Source organism: Opisthocomus hoazin, chromosome 4, assembly GCF_030867145.1.
Source record: "Opisthocomus hoazin isolate bOpiHoa1 chromosome 4, bOpiHoa1.hap1, whole genome shotgun sequence".
Classification (NCBI taxonomy): domain Eukaryota; kingdom Metazoa; phylum Chordata; class Aves; order Opisthocomiformes; family Opisthocomidae; genus Opisthocomus; species Opisthocomus hoazin.
In genome coordinates, this window is record NC_134417.1 from 43,518,410 (window position 1) to 43,538,053 (window position 19,644).

General features: G+C 42.1%; 2 protein-coding genes across 2 annotated transcripts in view; both read left to right on the forward strand.

The window, feature by feature from the left end:
- The first annotated feature begins 1,627 nt into the window (after nt 1–1,627).
- GLB1 (galactosidase beta 1) overlaps nt 1,628–19,644 on the forward strand; it is a 52,285-nt gene continuing 34,268 nt past the window's right edge. The window contains exons 1-2 of the mRNA XM_075418797.1: nt 1,628–1,709; nt 14,064–14,233. Coding sequence (XP_075274912.1) covers nt 1,656–1,709; nt 14,064–14,233 — 224 coding nt within the window. The 5' untranslated portion in view covers nt 1,628–1,655. The remainder of the gene's footprint in view (nt 1,710–14,063; nt 14,234–19,644) is intronic.
- Nucleotides 1,631–9,152, forward strand: TMPPE (transmembrane protein with metallophosphoesterase domain). Its single transcript, XM_075418798.1, has 2 exons — nt 1,631–1,709; nt 4,535–9,152. Exon 2 carries the CDS (start codon nt 4,624–4,626, stop codon nt 5,941–5,943), a length of 1,320 nt encoding a protein of 439 aa, XP_075274913.1. The 5' UTR covers nt 1,631–1,709; nt 4,535–4,623; the 3' UTR covers nt 5,944–9,152.

Consider the following 19,644-nt stretch of genomic DNA (forward strand, 5'->3'; position numbering starts at 1 on the left):
TTATTACAAGGAGTTGGACTAGATGACCTTTAAAAGTCCCTTCCAACCCAAAATGTTCTCATTCTATGATCTCTGGCTCCTGTACTTCTTCTGGAACTGCCCATGACTTACGAGGAATGTTTGAAGGAGGTCAGTGGTCAGAATTGTTTCTTTAGAAAATCCTGACTGTGAGTAGTAAAGCAGAGATATATCATAGAATCATATTCGTTCCAGTGGGTTGTGAGGGGAGCAGGTATTAATTTTTTTGTGAAGTAGAAACCACTCCTTTGGGGCCTGTGATCAAAATGCTCCCCTCCAAATGCTAGCCATTCAAGGCGATTCTTTTGTTTGTAATTCTGTGCTGTTTTCCTCAGATCTCCATTTCTGCCCTGGTGTCCCTTGTGGAAGCTCTGGAGGTTGGCTACAGCCAACACAAACATCCTGATCCCAACCTGATGCACGCTGCAGATGTGACACGGATGGTCCATTGCCTCCTTTTCAAGACAGGTGTAGCGGTAAGTACAGCCAGCCAGCACTGACAGGAATGGGTTGAAGGCTTAAACAAAAAGAAATAGTGAACACACAGAGCACTCCCACAGTGGCTGTCGAGACAAACAACAGAAATACCTTTGGAGATGGACGAGGGAAGTTGAAGGCAGACAGACTCCAGACTGGTGATCAGCGCTGCAGTTTGGGTTCAGGCGGTGGCTCAGAAAGCGGCTGGCCCACTCCATGTCCCCTCCCACTCGAGGGGTGAAGGGAGAGGTGATCTTTTTTGATTTTCTGTGCAGTGTCTGACAGTCATGACAATGACTGAAGAGGCTTGATTAAAAAACAAAACTTTACTTGGAATTCAGCGTGATTACAAAAGATGGTAACTTTGCAAGTTCATAACATTACTTCTAGTGTTGTGGGATCGGAATGGATATTGACTTGGCAAAACTTACAACAACATAATGTCTGATTGTACAAAACTATAAAATATAGCGGCTTGACAAGCTTACAACTCTGCCCTTATGTGCCTAGAAATTCAGAGACAGAAGACAGCAAGTGTTTGTTCTGATGGGGAGCGATTCAGTGTCATTGGTCAAGCAGGTCTGCAGCCATGAGATGTTCCTTAGCAGGAACGCTGGCTGCTACTCAGCAACAATTCAGCACTTCGGCTTCCTGGATACAAGCCGGTGGGCGCTGGGGGCGCTTGGTGGTCTCACAGCCCCCTCTGCGGGGCTGGTCACTGCCCCGCACGGGTGCTCGACTTCCGTACCCTCGGAGGGAGAGCGGGGGGCTCTGCAAGCCGGCACCCTCCCCGCACAGGATGCCCCTTGTCTGCCCCAGTCCCTCGCCAGAAAGGGGAAGTTCCCGAAGCGCAACGCCGCACTTAGGAGCTTGCTTAATTCAAGCGTTTCTCTCTCGGTTTCTCGCCGTTTCTCTCGGGCTTTGTCCCGCCCTGCGGAGCTAAGCAGTGGCGGCCCCGGCTACTGCCGGGATGGGAGACCGCCCGGGGACACCCTTTCCCAGCCCCGGCGCCCCGCCCCCCGCCTGCGGCTGTTCCATTTCCTCTCCGGCGGTTTCCGGGGTGGGGCGTGCCTGGCCCGTCAGTCAGCTGACGCCGCCGCCGCGGCGTGGGACGGTGGCCTGCGGAGCGTCCGCTACGTCTCCGGTGGCCGCTGGTCGCCATGCTGCGGGTCCTGCTGCCGCTGACCGGGCTGGCGGCGCTGCTCCGGGCGGCGGTGAGTCCCCGCGCCTCCCCTCCCGCTCCCCTGCGGGCACCCGCTCTGCGGGGCGCGGGAGGCCGCCGGCCCGGAGGGGGACGGTTCCCTCCGGTCCCTTTGGAATCCCGGGGCGGCTGGCGGCTCGCGGGCGCAGTTGTTCGGGGTGTCGGTGCCGGGCCTGGGGCTGCGCCGAGAGGGGAGCGGCTGGGGCAGGGGCGGCGGTTCCTTCACCTGCGCGGGCCTGCCCGGTTCCCGCCGCGCCGGGGCCTGCCCTGGCTGTGTGTGCGGAGGGAGGGAGGGAGGGCTGGCTGTGCCTGCCCCCGCAGCCCGGGCGGTGAGCTGGGCCGCCGCCTGCGGGGGTGTTCGTCGGGGTCGCTGCCCGCTGGGCTCCTTCCACCGTTCGGGCTCTGGTCCGAGAAATAGTATATTACAGGGCCTCATTAAGCAACCGCGTGGGGGGAGGGGCGGTATTTGGAACGGAAATCCAGCTGCAGTTCTGTGATACCGACCGTCTGTTAGCAGATCCCGTGGGAAAACTTGCTCTTGCTGTGGTGCGTGAGAGGAGGTAGAGGAGTTTCTCCCATTCTGCCCAGGTTCCGTGTCAACTCTCTTGCTGTGGTTTTGTCCAGTGGCAGGCCTTACCAGGGGCCTGGGCAAATCCTTAGCCTCTGCAGTTGCTGTGGAAGCTGTGCCTTGTTTCTTATGCTCTGAGGTTGCAGCAGAGTGTCAGTATTATCTGGATAGATGTGGCAACTGAACGATGCACAGGTGGTTAAAGCTGTGTGAGAAGTAGCACAGCCTCATGTGAGACCTTTATCAAAGGGCAGGCAGGGTGACAGTGAGTATGGTCTCTGAGGGGTGGGGTCATGGCCCAGACAGAAAATTCTGAAGGTGGTGGGTAATAGGAATGGAGAGCCAATACTCACCAAATTTGGTAGTATTAGAAGAGGGACACTTGGTGAATTTAGTAGATTAGTTGAAAAAAAAAAAAAAAACTTTAAAAATGTGTAGTGAATGTCAGGAATTTGCTGCTACAGGAAGTTGTAGAAGTGGACAGTATTTAACAGATTCCAAAAAAGGTTCAGCCAAACTAAAGTACATCAGGTTTATAAACAGCATCTGAAAATGACTAGGCAAGGATTTGCCTTCTAACATTCCTAATGCAGTAGCTCTGTCAGCTGGAGGAGTATGAGGGAAGCAGACCATAGACAGTGGCCAGGGTCATGTCGTTTCCTTAAACAGCATTTCTTATTGCTGTTGTCCAGACAGAATAGGGCCTGGTGTCTAGAGGAATTGTGGACTCTAACCAGTAGGGCATTTCTTGTGCTCTTATCTTTCTAGCTTTCCTTATTTTCTGTAGAGGCATGTGTGTAAAATAGCAGCGTTTTTTAAGAATAGCGTTGCAACAGCTGAGAGGGCTTGAGGAACTGAGGGTGGGAGGCACTGTTTCTCTACCAACCCATAGTTCCCTGACCAAGCAATGAAGGAAGGGGTCTTTTTAAAACTTGGCCTAGTCCTCAAAATATAGCAGGGTCCTATCATCAGAGGTGCTAATGTTCTTTTAAATTCGCTTGGGAGAGTGTATACTGCAGTTAAGCAACCTGGCAAACTTGGGTTTGTAGACTTCTGGGCTCAAGCTCACTGCAGATCCCTACAAGGCTGCTTTTGTGCCCTAGTTCTGAGATATTTTTGGCTGTAGTGATTGCTTACTTTTTCTCTAGTTAAGTGTGGACTGAGAGACAGGAAGTGTTTTGAAAGTAAAGCGTATGCTGCTGCATGGCTTTAAATAAGGTAGTTTGATAGAGACCAAGTCTGAGATAACATATGCTATGAAAGACCATTCAAACTTTTTTTGTCTATGGTTAAAACAAGACAGTAGGTTTATTTTAAATAGAAATGAGCAAACTGGGAGTTAGTAGAAACTCCATGAACACTGAGCCAAACAGGGAATTCCAGTACTATTCAAACATAACTGATGCTTGCATACTTATTTTCAATCTGGGAGCAGAGATCTATTAGATGTAGTGCTTCCTTTACTTGTAAAGAAGCACAGTGTGTGATGTTTTAATCCATTTCCAACTTAGTTGCATGCTGTTAGACCAGGACATGCTGAAACAGGTGCTGAGTCTTCGGAACGCAGTGGAGGTAAGCAAGGAAACTGAGTGGCAAAACACAGTGTGGGTTTCACCAGTCCTGATTTTGAGGGCTTTGGGGAACTCTTACTCACAACTGGAGGCAAGGATATCTGCCGATACATCATCTGCAGTTTCTGGGACTACAGTTGCATCTGGTAGCTATTCCAGTGGGGATTTCACTGCTGTTGTGGTGTGTGTTAGTAGAACCTCTCACATTTGGTAAGAATGACGTAGGGTGATACCTGCTTTTGAGATGGAGCCAACGGTTTGGGAAGAAGAACAGAAAACACATGTGCTAAATTAGCAGAAGCAGCTTAGTCCCAGAACATGTAACAGGGTTTGCAAATACTATGATGATTGTTTGCAAATACGGTAATGATTGTTTCCAGGACTCATTGTATCACTGTTACGATCTTTTGCCACCTACTATAAGAAAGTCTTAATGAGGAAAGAGCTTATAAAAAAAGGGGGGGGTGTGAAGCTACTGAGGGAGGCAGGCAGGGAACTTTGAAGGGGACTGCCAGAATCCAGTGTTTTCAATAGTCTGATCTATTCCACATCAGGAAATCTCTCTGTCTTTGTGATAGTGATTCTGTTCGACCCAGTGTCTTGAGTAGTATGTGCAGATTAATAGTCCTTTATTGCAGTCTGGGAAAAAGGGAATGAATGTAATATTTTAAAACGGCTGATACTGGTTCCTGGTTGCAGGCTTCATTGACCCAAGGCATCCCTTCATAACCACATTATTGCCTACTGGAGACTTCTGCAGAACAGAAGGGAACGGTCAGGAAGCAAAGATGATCTCCTTCAAGCAACTGCCTCTTGAAGCAAAGGCTGCAGTGGCTGCAGGAGTGGTTTTCTTCTCCACAATGATATCACGAAGTTATCTGGCAGAACGACTTGAGCTCAGGACGCGGCGTTGGCTTCTAAGGCTGCAGATGGCACTATTTGCTAATGCGCTCATGTTGATAGGATCTCTTCGTATTTGGAAAAGCACAGTCACCACGTTCTCCAGATCTTCAGCTGCCAGCTCCTTCTGTTTCATGCCGTGGAAAATAGCTGTATTCATGTTTCTAGCTTTGGCTCATTCGAGTTTCTTTACATTTCTATTTCTTGTTGCAGAAGAGCCCTATTTCTTTTCTTTAGCTGCCTACACTTGCCTGGGGGCTTATATCATTCTTATCTTCTTCCTCTTCACTTTAGGCTGTGTAGAGCAGGCTTACAAGTTCTTAGCTGGGAGAGGTGCTAAGGCAGGCACTGGCAACAAGAACAGCAGAACAGCAATGAAACCAGTTTTGGCAGTCATGCTGACTGTTGTGTTGACTGTTGTTGGGCTATTAAATGCTTCCCAGCCTCCCACTGTGAATTCAGTGGAGATTCCAGTTCACAAGCTGCCTTCAACAATGAACAATCTGAAAGTGGTGTTGCTTTCAGATATCCATCTGGGGCCTACGGTTGGGAAGACCAAGCTTGCCATGATTGTGAAAATGGTTAAGGCTTTGAAACCAGATATCACTGTGATTGTTGGGGACCTAACTGACTCTGAGGCAGAGGTCATACGACCTGCTGTTGAGCCTCTTGCAGAACTTAACTCCCCTTTGGGGACTTACTTTGTCACAGGAAACCATGAGTATTACACATCAGATGTTAGCAATTGGTTTGAGCTGTTAAAATCATTTAACATTCGGCCACTCCATAATGAGAATGTCAAGATTGTTTCACCAAAGAGCACTGATGACTGGTTCTGCCTGGCTGGTGTTGATGATATTGAAGCAGATGTATTACGCTACTCAGGACATGGGATGGATTTAAAAAAAGCTCTCAAGGACTGTAACAGTGAGCATGGTATAGTGCTGTTAGCTCATCAGCCGATTGCTGCAAAGTGGGCCCTTCAGGAGAGACCAGACATAAATTTAATTCTCTCTGGCCATACTCATGGAGGGCAGATGTTCCCACTAAATGCTGGAGCTTATTTTCTGAATCCATTCTTTGTTGGCTTGTACAAAGTTGGACAGAACACCTTTGTCTATGTCAGCCCGGGGACGATGTACTTTGGAGTACCCATGAGGCTGGGCAGCAGAGCTGAAGTAACGGAGATAATTCTACGTTCTCCTTGAGGAGTTTTCTGTTTGACAGATTTCTACCATCATTTTTGGTCAGTACATTGGCTCTTCTGCTCTGAAAGCAAATCTTTTTTCAAGGAAGCCAGAGAAGATGTGTTGGGGTGAACTTCAGCAGGTTCTGTGAAGTTTGAGCAGAAAACACTAACTGTATCTTGGACCTATGAAACAAATCAGGGGCATGTTAAAATACTGAAGAAATTAATTCTTTGATCTCATGATTACTGAAATTCTGCATTTAAAGATAACACTGATGTCATGGAGATAATGTGTGTCCCATGCATGTTTAGTGATATCTGTGTCCTGCTGCTACTTCATGTTCTACTGTTTATTATCCATCAGGCAGCTGCCTTATCAAATCTCAGACAGGTGAAGTTCTGATCTCTTGCACTGAAATCGCTCATGCATGTTTTGTGAAAGGGACCACAGAATGTCCACTGAGTGTGTAGACTCTAGAAGCCTTATGCTAGGAGTGTTACGGGAAGGGTATAGTTTTGGGTTTTTATTGAGGCTGGCTATCTTTGTCCTGCTAGCTGTCTGCAGATTGCTCTAGAGCTTTGAGTCTGTGCTGCCTGCCAGTACAGTAAGTTGCCAGACATCAGTTCCTGAAATTCAGGTTTTTCCCGTTAAAAAGCTGGGGAGACTAATATCAAAAGGTGAGAAGTAGCTGTCTTTCTGCAGACATTTCCCCCAGAATAACTGGGCTTGTAGTAATTGCTTACTGAAAATAGCTTTAATAAAAGCAAATGAGAAAGAAAACTTGTAATTAACGTAACTTCTGTTGCTGTCTGAGCATACAGTACCTCCTGAAGTAAAGCACAAAATCCAAAGTGGAAATACTCAGTCTTTTCTCTTCATTCTGCTTTTTTTGGTTTATGCTTAATTTCTATTCTATGATTTTTCTCTTACAAGAATAAGGAGATGCTATTTAAAAACAATGCAAATAGGTTAATGCTTGAACTTTGTTTAAGGTTTTAATATTTCAAGTAGATGGTGCCCTGTTTAAAAAACTAAACTCTGCCGCAGGTGACTTTCCTTAATAGTATTTGCATATCAGTGTTCTGGTTGTCTGATGGGCACGTAGCAGAATAACTGCTACAGGATAATGAGGGATGAGGAATTTCTCTCGATCTTTCCTAGAAGGGCTTAACACAAATTAGTAACATTCTGGAAATTTTGAGATACTAGAAAATATTAATAAAAACATTCTAGCTTCCATATCTTTGTGTTCCCATAAGAAAGCCAGAATGTAAATGAATGTGCATACATTGTCCAGGCTGATGAAACAGTTTATTTCTGTACATTTTCCTCTCTCCTCCCCTTCCACCTCAGTATTGCTGTATGAAATGCCACAAACAGCACACGTCTAGGAATCCTGCCTCTGACTTTGAAGTCTGCAGCTGTAACCACAGGGTTTCCCTTGCTCTGCCTTTCTGCACCTGGGTACACTCTCTCAGATACGCTTGTGTCTTGTACACTTGTGTAGCATGGGGCAAGAGAGATCAGTGCTTTACACAGGACACTGAGGATGGCAAGAGCAGAACTGTGGTGTTCAGTCTTTTCCCACCTCTCTGTGTGATCCTGAGCCAGACACACTTCTGTTTTATTCTTCAGCACCAGTTCTTGTTTCGCAGGAGATATGTGGGGATGTGTTTGAAGAGTACCATAGGCTTTGTAAAGCTGGGCTTTTCCGTGAGTGAAATTTTGAAGTTTCACTTCATTCGCTCCCTTCAGCGGCCCCCAGGCAGAGTTTCTAACTGCTAAGCTGGTTTTGTATCCTGTTCCTCTGTACAAACACATTGCATTTTTACTCACAGGGATATTGAGAAATACTGTAAATGTCATGTGTGCTGGAAGGTTGATGGAAGATTTGGAGAAGTCAGTCCTCTTATAGTCTGAAAACTGAACACCTGACCAGCCAGGCTCTGTCCTTGCTGGACTAGATAATTTCTGTTTCCCAGCACCTATAATTTTGTAAATTTTTTTTTATGCTTGTGCAAGAATATCTGCTTAAGTGTCCTAAAGTTTCCATGTGTATTTAATGCTGTCCACTGCCCACGTGTCATCCTTTGAGGTGGTTTCCTGTTGGTGGTGTAGTTTCAAATGGTCTTGTGTAGAGAGAATCTTGGTGCCCTCTGTTTAATTATCAATGCGCCTTCAGTTAAAAGCTGGGTTCTGGGTTTAGTAGTGCAGAGTATTCCCTCTAGGCCAGTGGTCCAGGAGGATAGCTTTTCATCTGGCAAACAAAGGGTTATTACTGTGTTAAGAAGACTAATTGTTAAACAAATTTCTTTGTCAGGAGGCTTTTGTGGGACTGGTTTTAGATGGTGTTAGTTTCCCAACGAGTTGCTAGTATTATTTTTTTCTCTCCCCCTCCCCCCCCCCCCTTTTTATTTCTCTCTTCATTCTGTCCAAGTGTGTGCAAAAACCTAGCTGAAGTGGTCCTTCTACCGCAGGGGTGCATGAATGACTTCATTGCTTTGTACCTGTCCCTCTCAGAAGACCTTTGTGTATCCTTTCAGGAGCAGATACACATCAATGTAGGAGTGGTCATATTATCATTTCATAAATTTATTGAGTTCTGCCAATGCAAATGAGTTCTTGTTCATTTTTTCCTTTAAGTCTCTCCCTCTGAAAGCTTGTTTGCTTGATGATTAGTTATCACTTAAAATGTTTTCTTTCTGTGCCAAAACACTTCAAAGCCTTTTCCTACTTTTTTTTTTTAAGTATCAATGGAAGGTATCCTAGATCAACTTTCTTCTTGATACTAAGAGGAATTAACCTTTTCTAAAATCTGAGACAGCAATCCTTAATTGTCCTTCAGTGCTTTTTCTATACTTTTTTCAATTTGGCTTGAATGGGCATGATGTAGACCTGTGTTCAGTATTCCAGATTAAAAAAAAAATTGCCGTGCTGCTTATTTTGTAATTCTTTAAATGTATTTTTGTAAATCCTTTTTTTTTTTTTTTTTTTGGTATATGTGGATATGTGGAATGTATTTGATCTGGAGAACTTAACTGAATGAATATATGTTTCTTCCTGTAAAAGACCAGTTCATTGGGGGAAGAGTGAGTTAATCACTGTCAGAATAATGCCAGAATAGAATAGTATTGTGACTTTGTGAAAGTTGTATTTATTACATTATATAATCGGTATAGAGTGGGTTTCAAAATATATAAATTGTGGTATGACAAATGCTCTAAATGTTGGGATTTAATAAAACTTGATTTGCTTATCAAGAAAGATGATTCTAATGACCTTTTATTTTGTACCAATATTTATTGTAGCACTTCATGCTGCATATTTTATCACACTAATTCTATTTACCAACAAAAAGCGACTGACAATAAATGTGACTAGTTTCGGAAAATCTTACCACCCACACTGCTAAGTGTGAGGCATGGTGGAAGGTGGGAAAGGTAAGGCCGCTATTAAATTTGCATAATGCCTACTAGGTGGAAGAAGTGCAGGCTGAAGAGATGAGGATGTGATGCAGAGAAAAGGACGACTGCAAAGACAGAGAAAGGATACTAAGTGGATTTTTTGGAAGGAGTGGAAGAAAATGAGTGTTTTGTGGTTCAGAGATTTAGGGTAGAGAAGGGGGTGTTCCATGTTTGAAGGATCTACATAAGAGATACTAGAAATCTTCACAGGTGGAGGGGTTTATTGAGGATTTGTATCCACATTTGTTTGCCTTCTAAATAAGAAAAAAACCTGATTTGTAAATTTGGAGAATGAGAGATTCTAGCCACTGTTAAATAGTTTTGTGTGCTGAAGCTCTGAATGTTTCTCCTATATTGAGGGACATATGCATTTAAAAATGTTGCAAGGTTGCAAAAGTTCTTACTTGATTTAAGAAATGACAAATTATTTAGTTCTTCACTTTTGCCTGCAAGTATGTTCTGAGCATATAAGATGCAACATTATACCATTGACTCTAAGGGTCTGATTTTTCAGCTGGGTGTTAATATGATGTGGTATGAATGAGCTGGCATCCTAAACAGTGTGCAGTTAATTTGTGTGTGTTGAATCTGCTTGCCATACTAGCAGACCCACTATCCCATCTCCTAGGGAGATACAGGGAATCAATTCCTGCTATATATTCATAATCGTGAGTACACAATGTTGACAGAGCCAGACGTAAATTCATGATGAGAACTACTTTGTTTCCGTTGCAAGCCCTGGTCTACAAGCAGTGGGTAGAGTTGTGCACTGACAATAGAAGTGCTGAGTAATTGATCATGAAGGGAAGTCTGTTTACAACAGGTAATAAATGAGGTGAATCAGAGCAAGTACTCTGGAAGCTCCCGCCCTCTCCTTGCCCTCGTGATAATACTGTATCAGGAAATGTATGTGTAAGGACGGTGATTTACAGTTATGGTCACAGCTTTAAAAGGGTGGCTTCTTGATGGTAACTGGTTCATTGATGATCACTTTCATAATTAATACCTTCTTTTCATTGTTTTGTTCTTTTAAAGAAGTCTTGTTTCTATGCCAGAGGTGTCTGTCCCCTGAGGGTGGAGCTATGTAAACAGTTGATTCAACGTTTCTCAGCAGTTATCTGCAATAAATGGAGCAAGTGTCTTTTACATAAGCCTCTTGTCCTGGTTAGTCTAAATGAGGGGGCTAAAATCCTCTTTCAGAGGGGAAAAAACAGCAATTTATTTTGACTCTCCTTTACTTCCAGGAATAATAATTTTTTAATGTGCTTGTTTTCCCTAATACTCTTCTTCTCTACAAATATTTGAACACTACAGATTCCAAGGAGGAAGAAGACTACAGTGTGTTGCAACTGTGATAAAGGTATTTCTTCAAAGAAAATCTAAAATAAAGTTGTGGGAAATGTCTTAAATGCACATAGCAATCCAAAACATTCTGTCAACAGTGAACAAGTGAAATTGTCTGTGTGCTGGACATACAACAACAGATGTGAGAAGATACAGCCCTGAGCTGGCAGAGAAAAAAGAACTGCAAGGGACTGACCAGTATTGCATACGGGAAGCTTTTTAAGACCGATTGCAAAAACATGGACCCATTCTTAACATTACTTAACAAAGAGTTCCATGAAAGTTGAAATAAATCTTAACTCAACACTCAAAAAAATAAGGTTTATTTTTAGAAAAATAAAAGTTAAAGGTTGTGAAAGATGTAGGGCTGGGCACTTAAAAAAGGTCTTCTGTTTTTCCTGGTTTTTAACAATCATAAGAATTACTGCTGTTGGTTATAGTAGTTAAAGTCTTGCTAAGATCATAGGCTCACTTGAGGAGTAATCGCATGCTCCTGAAATTATGGTATTTTTCTTATGGCTAGGAAGTGCAGATTCTTGATTTACCTGGTTCTTTTTTAAGCTCACTGGTTTGGGTGTGCTCAGCTGCAAAAGCATTGAAAGTAAGACTTTCCCTACTACTCTTCTAATGCTTCCTCTTTTTTTTTTTTTTCTTTCTTTTTAAATAGTAGTGCAGGATTGTGTTGCTGCGCTTGGGTTCTGTGTTTGGTTTAGTCCTGATCGTTTTGAAGCTCTCAGCTCTGCGTTAATGCTGTGACTTGTCACAGTGTCCTAGAGGAAAAAACATCTGAAGAATGTGAAACATCTGCTTAGTGCTCTTAAGGGCGAATGGTTTCCTTTGAGGATACAAACAGTACAATTTCATCCTAATGGAGAACACCCAGGAATCAAGATGCAGGTTACAAATTAAAGATCAGCAGAAAGTCACATGTTTTAATTGAAAGTAAATGAAGCAGATGGTACATACCTGTGCATCGGCTGCAGTGGTAATTTACTTGAGATTTAACAGCCTGGAGTTACTACAGCAACATAATTTCCCAGGGAGAATCCCAACCTTCGGGCAGTTGGTTTGTATTTCTCAGCTCTGTAAGGTTCTGATTTTGAGGAGACCTGGCTCATCCATACTTCTGTTGAGTCAAGATTTATTTCAACTTTCATGGAACTCTTTTTTAAGTAATGTTAAGAATGGGTCCATGTTTTTGCAATCGGTCTTAAAAAGCTTCCCGTATGCAATACTGGTCAGTCCCTTGCAGTTCTTTTTTCCCTGCCAGCTCAGGACTGTATCTTCTCACATCTGTTGTTGTATGTCCAGCACACAGACAATTTCACTTGTTCACTGTTGACAGAATGTTTTGGATTGCTATGTGCATTTAAGACATTTCCCACAACTTTATTTTAGATTTTCTTTGAAGAAATACCTTTATCACAGTTGCAACACACTGTAGTCTTCTTCCTCCTTGGAATTTGTAGTGTTCAAATATTTGTAGAGTGTTATCTCACTCAGTTGCTTCATTTAATGACAGTCTAGGGATAGGCATGTTTACTCAGCAATTTCTTCTTCCAGTTTTCAGGAGAGTGTGTTTTTTCTTTTTACTGTGTCCAGTAGTTTGTACTCTTGTTCTTTTGGCCTGTGACACGTTACACTGGCTCCTTTTTGCTGTCCTGTTGCATTAAGAGTATGCTTTTGATTCGCAGTTGTGTCCAGGTGTTTGGCCATGCGTGCCTGCTACATTTCACTTTTTCCATTGCTTTCTCTTTACTCTTCCTGTAGTTGTACACACTATTGTAACAGAATTGTTCACCAGTTAACAGAAAGAAGTGATTTCATGGGAAAGTTCTTCAAAACTCTGTGGTCTGTTGGTGTCTACTTTGGGGAGATTTCCTGAGATGTTGAACGGCTCTCGTGTAGTGAGGGTCACTTGGGGTTATATGGCGGTCTACATCTCTCTTGCCTTTCTAAATACATCACTTTTGTTTCATGTAACCAGCTTCCTAATTGTGAAGCCCCATGCTCAATATGGGACAGGGCAAGGCCCATCTTTTCAAGAACAAGGCTGGTGTCCTTCAACAGCTTCTAATTTATGCTATTCAAAGGTGTGTTTCATTTGGACTAGTACAATGTCCAATGAATCATGATATTTGTTTGGTTGACTTTTGACTTACTTTCTGATAGGTATGGAGAGCTAACATTACATTTCCTGACTTGTGATTTTACCTCATAAATCCCCATTGATCTGTCATTGAAGGGATTTTTTTTAACCTGCTCAGTAATGAATCTAACAAAATGCAAGGTCATAGAACATGAAGACAACCAACCAACTATTCAATGGTGTGTGAAGGACAAAAGTAGTACTGGTGACAGGGATGCCAAAGATGTGCGAGAGATGCAAGAGGAGACGTTAAGGTTTATTTTTAAAAAAATAAAAGTTAAAGGTTGTGAAAGACGTAGGGCTGTGCACTCAAAAAAGGTCTTCTGTTTTTCGTGGTTTTTAACAATCATAAGAATTACTGCTGTTGGTTATAGTAGTTAAAATCTTGCTAAGATCATAGGCTCACTTGAGGAGTAATCCCATGCTCCTGAAATTATGGTATTTTTCTTATGGCTAGGAAGTGCAGATTCTTGATTTACCTGGTTCTTTTTTAAGCTCACTGGTTTGGGTGTGCTCAGCTGCAAAAGCATTGAAAGTAAGACTTTCTACAAAAATTACTATTTTTTAGTGACTTACATGTATGTATGCAGTTTGACAGACGGATCTATTAAGCAGTTCTGTACCTCCTAGAAACTAAGCTTTCAAACGGGTGTGTATTAGTGCCCTGGAGCATTTAGAATGTGGCGTTTGTTCCTCAAGAGCTCCCAGCTGGCATTTGCTTCTAGACTTGAGTGTGACTTTGGATTGGAATTAGGGTTGCGTTTTCCATCAGTTTAGTGAGTTGGAGCATTGAGTTCAAAGTGTTGGCATTCACCGGATCTCCCCTAATTAATTTCTTAACACTTGCACTGGTGTAAGCAACTGCAAAATATGTCACCATAGAAAGATGGTATTACATACTCGTTAGAAGTAGAGAATGCGTGTGGCATATTTTGGTGTAGTAGGGAATCCTGTCATTGCTGAGTGATTGGCAGATGTATTGTAGTCTTCTGGTGTGTTAGGCTCAGGTAGGTTATATGTAGCTTGTGGAGAGCCATTCACCATCAGTTATTTTCACACCGTTGCACCTTCTGTTGTAGACAGCCCACATATGTTGTATAGACTGTTCTCCGTGTCTTTCAAGGCAGAAGAAGATTATATTGTGAGTTGTTTCTTTTATTTTCTTTTTTTTTTGTACACAGGCTATACCCCAGAGGAGTTTTGGGATTGATTATGACTGTGACTGCTTTGTCAAGGATGGGAGACCTTTCCGTTACATCTCAGGTAGCATTCACTACTCACGAGTGCCCCGGTATTACTGGGAAGATCGCCTGTTGAAGATGAAGATGGCAGGACTTGATGCCATTCAAACGTAAGTAGCTGTTGACTGTCAAAGTGATTTGTAGTCCTGGGAGATGTGTGAGAAGTGGTTAAGTGGAATGCTACCATTGTTACTTGGTTTATTACTTTTTAAGAAATAGATGAGAGCGCTCCAGAGAAGTGAAGGGTGGTACAGGATGACCTCTAACAGCATAGACTGGGACAGTTGGGCAGGTAGTAGCTAACAGTCCACTTCCCAGATGTTAGGTGGCAGCTCTTGCTTCACAGCTCAGGGTGCAAATGTGACCTGAAATAAATTGTTGGACTGTGAACTTTGGCAACTACGAAACAGTTGTATGTGCTCTGCCTCTGCCAAGGGCGTTGTAATCTCTGGTCAAAAGGCAGAGGAGGTGAGAGGGAACAATAACCTCTTAATACAACCTAGGTTGTATCGCTCTGAAGCCTTGAAAATATTGGCACAGGCTGCCATAGTATTTAAAGCTATTTCACTAGGAGTGTTTAAATTTCGAAAAATGGTTGGGAACTAGGTGTACTTCTTTAAAAAAAAAAAAAAAAGACAGTTTAAACAGCTTTCAGTTGCATGTACCAAACCTTCAGTCCATCCTTCTTGTCTTTCTACTTGGTTGTGTACTTATTAAAACAGGTGAGGCACAGATTAAAAAAAAAAATGCGGCTTACTCTTATTTCTGCCAAAGCTTCCTTGACAAGGGAAGAGTGGGAGAAAAGTGTAAGGCACAGTCTTTTCAAGCAGTGATTGTAATTCCCAAACACATTTGTCTTTTTTCCTAAATCGTTACAAGGCTTAGAGCTTCTCTTTGAAAGAGACTGCTTGTGTGCTGTGAACTGCCAGACAGTGTTGATTCTGGCAGTGCAGAGCCTGTAGGCCAGGGTGCTTTTTTACATTTTCATGTTACCCCAAACAACTCTGTGGTTTTGGTAAAAATTAAAATTGGTCTAGATGATTATTTAGGGGTTTTCTTGTGTTTTTTCTTCTTCTGCCTACTCTTTACTGGATCAGTAAAACGACTAGCAAGGGATGGAGATACCAGTTGTGTGAAGTTGTTCTGGAATGGGCAGCAGCCCTGCCAGACCTTCTGGCAGAATGTGGTGGTTGGACTCCTGATCTTGGGGCCACCTCTGAAGACTGTGATTTTGCTGCCTGGGGTTTGTTGCATGAGACATGGAAAGGTCTTACTATAATTTGAAATACGGGACCCTTTCTTGTTCTTATCAAGGTGCTCCCAGTGAGGCTTACCACTTCAAGGGAAACAGAATCACAGAATGGTAGGGGTTGGAAGGGACCTCTGTGGGTCATCTAGTCCAACCCTCCTGCTGAATCAGGGTCACCTACAGCAGGCTGCACAGGACCTCGTCCAGGCGGGTCTTGAATATCTCCAGAGAAGGAGACTCCACAACCTCCCTGGGCAGCCTGTTCCAGGGCTCCGTCACCCTCGGAGGGAAGAAGTTCTTCCTCATGTTCAGGTGGAACTTCCTCTGCTTCAGTTTGTGCCCTTTGCCCCTTGTCCTGTCACTGGGCACCACTGATAAGAGTGTGGCGCCGTCCTCCTGACACCCACCCTTAAGATATTTATAAGCGTTTATAAGGTCCCCTCGCAGCCTTCTCTTCTTCAGGCTGAACAAGCCCAGCTCCCTCAGCCTTTCCTCATAGGAGAGATGTTCCAGTCCCCTCATCATCCTTGTAGCCCTCCGTTGGACTCTCTCCAGTAGCTCTTCATCTTTCTTGAACTGGGGAGCCCAGAACTGGACACAGTACTCCAGATGGGGCCTCACCAGGGCAGAGTAAAACAGGATCCTTTTATTACATGGTTGTCCTCGTGTATACCTTGTGGTTGAAGCAAGCCAGACCTGCTCCCCTTCCTGTTCTCTGCAGCCTGATTTCCAAAAGATGCACTGTGCCTTGATGCATTGTTCAGCTAATGTTTGAGTCAGCAGCTCATCTGAGACTCTTGAGTGGGTGAAGTCAATATATGTATATAATCATCTGCACCTGGAAACATCTGAAACAATAACAGAATGTGAGAAAACAGGTGACAAGAAGCTTGATCTTACATTAAAGCTTATAATATCAAGGCCTAAACCTTCCAAATAGCAGGTTGAAATTTGATGTTGTGGTTGATGTGACATCCCAGAAGGGGATGGAGGCGTACCTAGGAGCTTCACCCTCAACCTCAGCAGGTAGCACACAGAGGCACCTGGTGACACAAGGGTGACTGTCCTTGTTTTCGGTTCCTGAACTGTGTCTGCCAGCTAGAAAAGAAAGCTAACAAAGACATCTGGAAAGAACTGAAACTTAGTGGTTTGTTCTGGGTTCTTTTTTGGTGTGAAGGAGATAAAACAATTAACCACTAGAGGGGGCTAAATATTTACAGGATTTACAGATCAGTGGAGAGGCTTCCCGGAAGAATCAGCAGTTACCTTGCAAGCTCACACAAAGTTAAAGAATGTTGAGCATTTTATTTGTTCTACTGTATTTATTGACTAATGAGCAGAAAACTGTACATCTGTAGAAACTCCCTCTAAGGAAAAGCTGCTGTGTAGAATATCTATTAATTAAAAAATAAGCACAACTTTTTCTAAAGACTCATCAATGTGTAAATTAACTAGCATGTATAAAATGCTGCTCTATTATTTATGAAATTAGTACAAGCCTTTTTATTTTACATTATTAAAAAAAACCAAACCAACCCCACCCTGGTATTACTGAGGGAATTATCCTGTACATTAAGGTAGTTAAAGTAGGGTTTTTTGCCTGTTGACATTTCTCTGAAATAGGAGAGGAAAACTGTGACTTTTAAAGTTAAAACAGGTAGGTTATGTGATAAAACATAGACAATGTGTGTAAATAGAGAGTAAATACTATTACTCAAATGGGGAAGAAATACCATGTTACGAGTTTGAAAATGGAATGTGGCATTCCTTTATACATTGATTATTCTGTAGCTAAAGCAGTACAGCATTAACAACTGACTGTGAATTTGTACAATGGTATATAGGGATTGTACTTTCTAATAATAACAGTTTTAAAGAAAAATGATTTGAGGCCATTGCTAGCTGTAGAAAATATACTGGAGGAATCAAGTGTATTAGTAATAATTTTTAGACCAGTGTTTAAAATACATTTATATCATGATTCATTCTGGAAACAAGCATTTTGCATAAATTATTTTCTTCGCTTTCTTCACTCTCCACTAAAATCTGCTTTTTTTTGTGGCTTGTGGGGTGTATGGGACATAAATTGAAACTGTGGAAGAATTTTTCTATTTTCTTCCATCTGGAGATAAGGGAGCTGGAAAAACCCTTTTGTCCTCACCTCAGACACCATTAAGCATATTTACCCCTTCAGACTTGTTTCTAGAACAAGTTCATAAAACTCTTCAATGAGTATATTTTTGTAACTAACGAGTTACAAGATGTAGTTAAATTACGGCTAGAATGCTTTTCTCATATCAACCTGTAGTTTACTTACCACTTGTAACTAGCTTGTTCAGTAGCCTAAACAGAAGGGAGCATAAGGAGTTGCTGTCTTTCTGTGGTAGTATTTTAGTCAGTGAGAAACTGTTATGAAGTTAATATCTAGTCATCTTTATTTACCTCAAACAGGTGCAGCTCTCTGCTAGAAGTGTTTTTCAGTGAATGCGTTGCTACATCGACATGCCTGTTAATTCCTCCCAGAAAAAGCTTTGTCTCTTACTTCAGTGTCGTGTTGGTGATTCATAGTCAGAGGGTACTCTTCAATGGAACCTGCAGACCGTTTTGCTATTATTACCACTTCCATACGTCTCCTTTCTCATTTTGTATTTTTTTGCCTTTTCTTATGCAAAAGAGAATTAAAAAGCGGTAACTCTTGATTCCTTGTTGGTATCAGACCGTGTTGCTCATTAGTTAAGAGCATTTAGAATCCCGATCATGTTCACTGACAGATTTGCAAAGCATGCTGTGCATTTCATCGCTCAGGTGTCAATAAAAGCTTTGGATATTGTTAGACCTACCAAAGAGACTTGGGGTACTCGTGAAAATATCCCATTGCTTTCCCAGCAAATTGTGGGTTGTTCTTTTGTGGTTAATTTTTATTCTGTTTTAATATTATATCAACTAGTCTTTATTTTTTTTTGTCTTGTTTGCTTATAGGGTTGTTGTACAGCAAAGTACCAAAAGCCTTGCTAAGTAAAGAGACAATACCTTTTTTCCTTTTCTCGAATCGTTTAGGCAATTTTTCCTGTGAAGAAATGGAGTTAAGTTTATTTGTCCTTGACAAATCCGTAGTCACATACATATAACTTAAAATAATTCTATATTTCTAAGCAATAGTTTTAAAATAACATAGCTGTTAGAGTTTAGAGCAAACTAAAATTCTGCAGTGATAACCTGGATAATGGTATATGGAACAGGGAAAACAAGCACAATATGGTACTCTGTTATTATCCTCTTTCAGGTAGGTTCGTCATTTGTTTGTTTTAAATAGTTTTCTACTTTACCTACTATGATCTTAAATGTCAGCAGTCAGCTTGCTCCTCTGCTTGAAATTTAGACAAAGTGCACAAAACTAAATTAACTTTGAATGTATTTTCAAATGGTTCATAAATTCATTAAATGCACATTCAGTTTGTTCTACAAGTGAGTTAATTGTGTACTTCGGAAACAATTAGAGCATGTTGACAAAGAGATAAAATATACTACATAGAGGGGAAAATCTGCATTTTGATGCCTGAGTGTGTTGCTTTGACTCCATCCTGGCATACAAGTTTTAAGCTTTATCTTTTCAAAGAGAGGTTTAAGATTTTGGCATTTATGAAGCTATAATATTAACTAATGTTTCTGGAAGATTATTATTTTTGTATTTGAAGTTCATGTGCATGTACATCTGAGTGCGGCCATTTCAGAATATTGCTCATGTGAGGGTTCCTGTTTTTCTTGCTTATTGAAAGCAGTGTTTTCTGCGCTTTCTTTCCCTCTTGGGTAGTTCTTACAAAATTAACTCCGGACCGTGTAAACAAACCCAGACAGTAAGAAAAGTGTTGCCTGAGAGGAGCTTTGCTTGACTAACCACAGTTTTGGTGTTACAAATTTTTCTCAAATCTGGTCTCTCTGGAACAGTGGCAACTGCTCTCTTAGACGGGTTACAAACCTGCATGCAAAAAAAATAAATGCACAGAGAATGAGTTTTTCCATTCTCTTAAAACCTTGCTCAGGCTGTACTCATCCCTAATTTTAATGTCTGTCTATGCTACAACTGCCACTTAGTACTATCTCAAGCCAAAACTTTCATAGTTGTCAGGCATGGGCCATAAGCTACAACACTATGCATAGTAGTTCGTAGATAACCTCTTTCTTTGTTATCTTGCAGCCAAGTGTATATTTTTTATGTTCTGTGGTGAGGTTGTGGTTTCTGAAGTCCTGGAAGTAGGAGAGAGGTGTTCTCTG

Bases quoted from the DNA above. Each gene is read 5' to 3' on its own strand.
- TMPPE (XM_075418798.1), top strand. From the start codon at position 4,624: ATGATCTCCTTCAAGCAACTGCCTCTTGAAGCAAAGGCTGCAGTGGCT.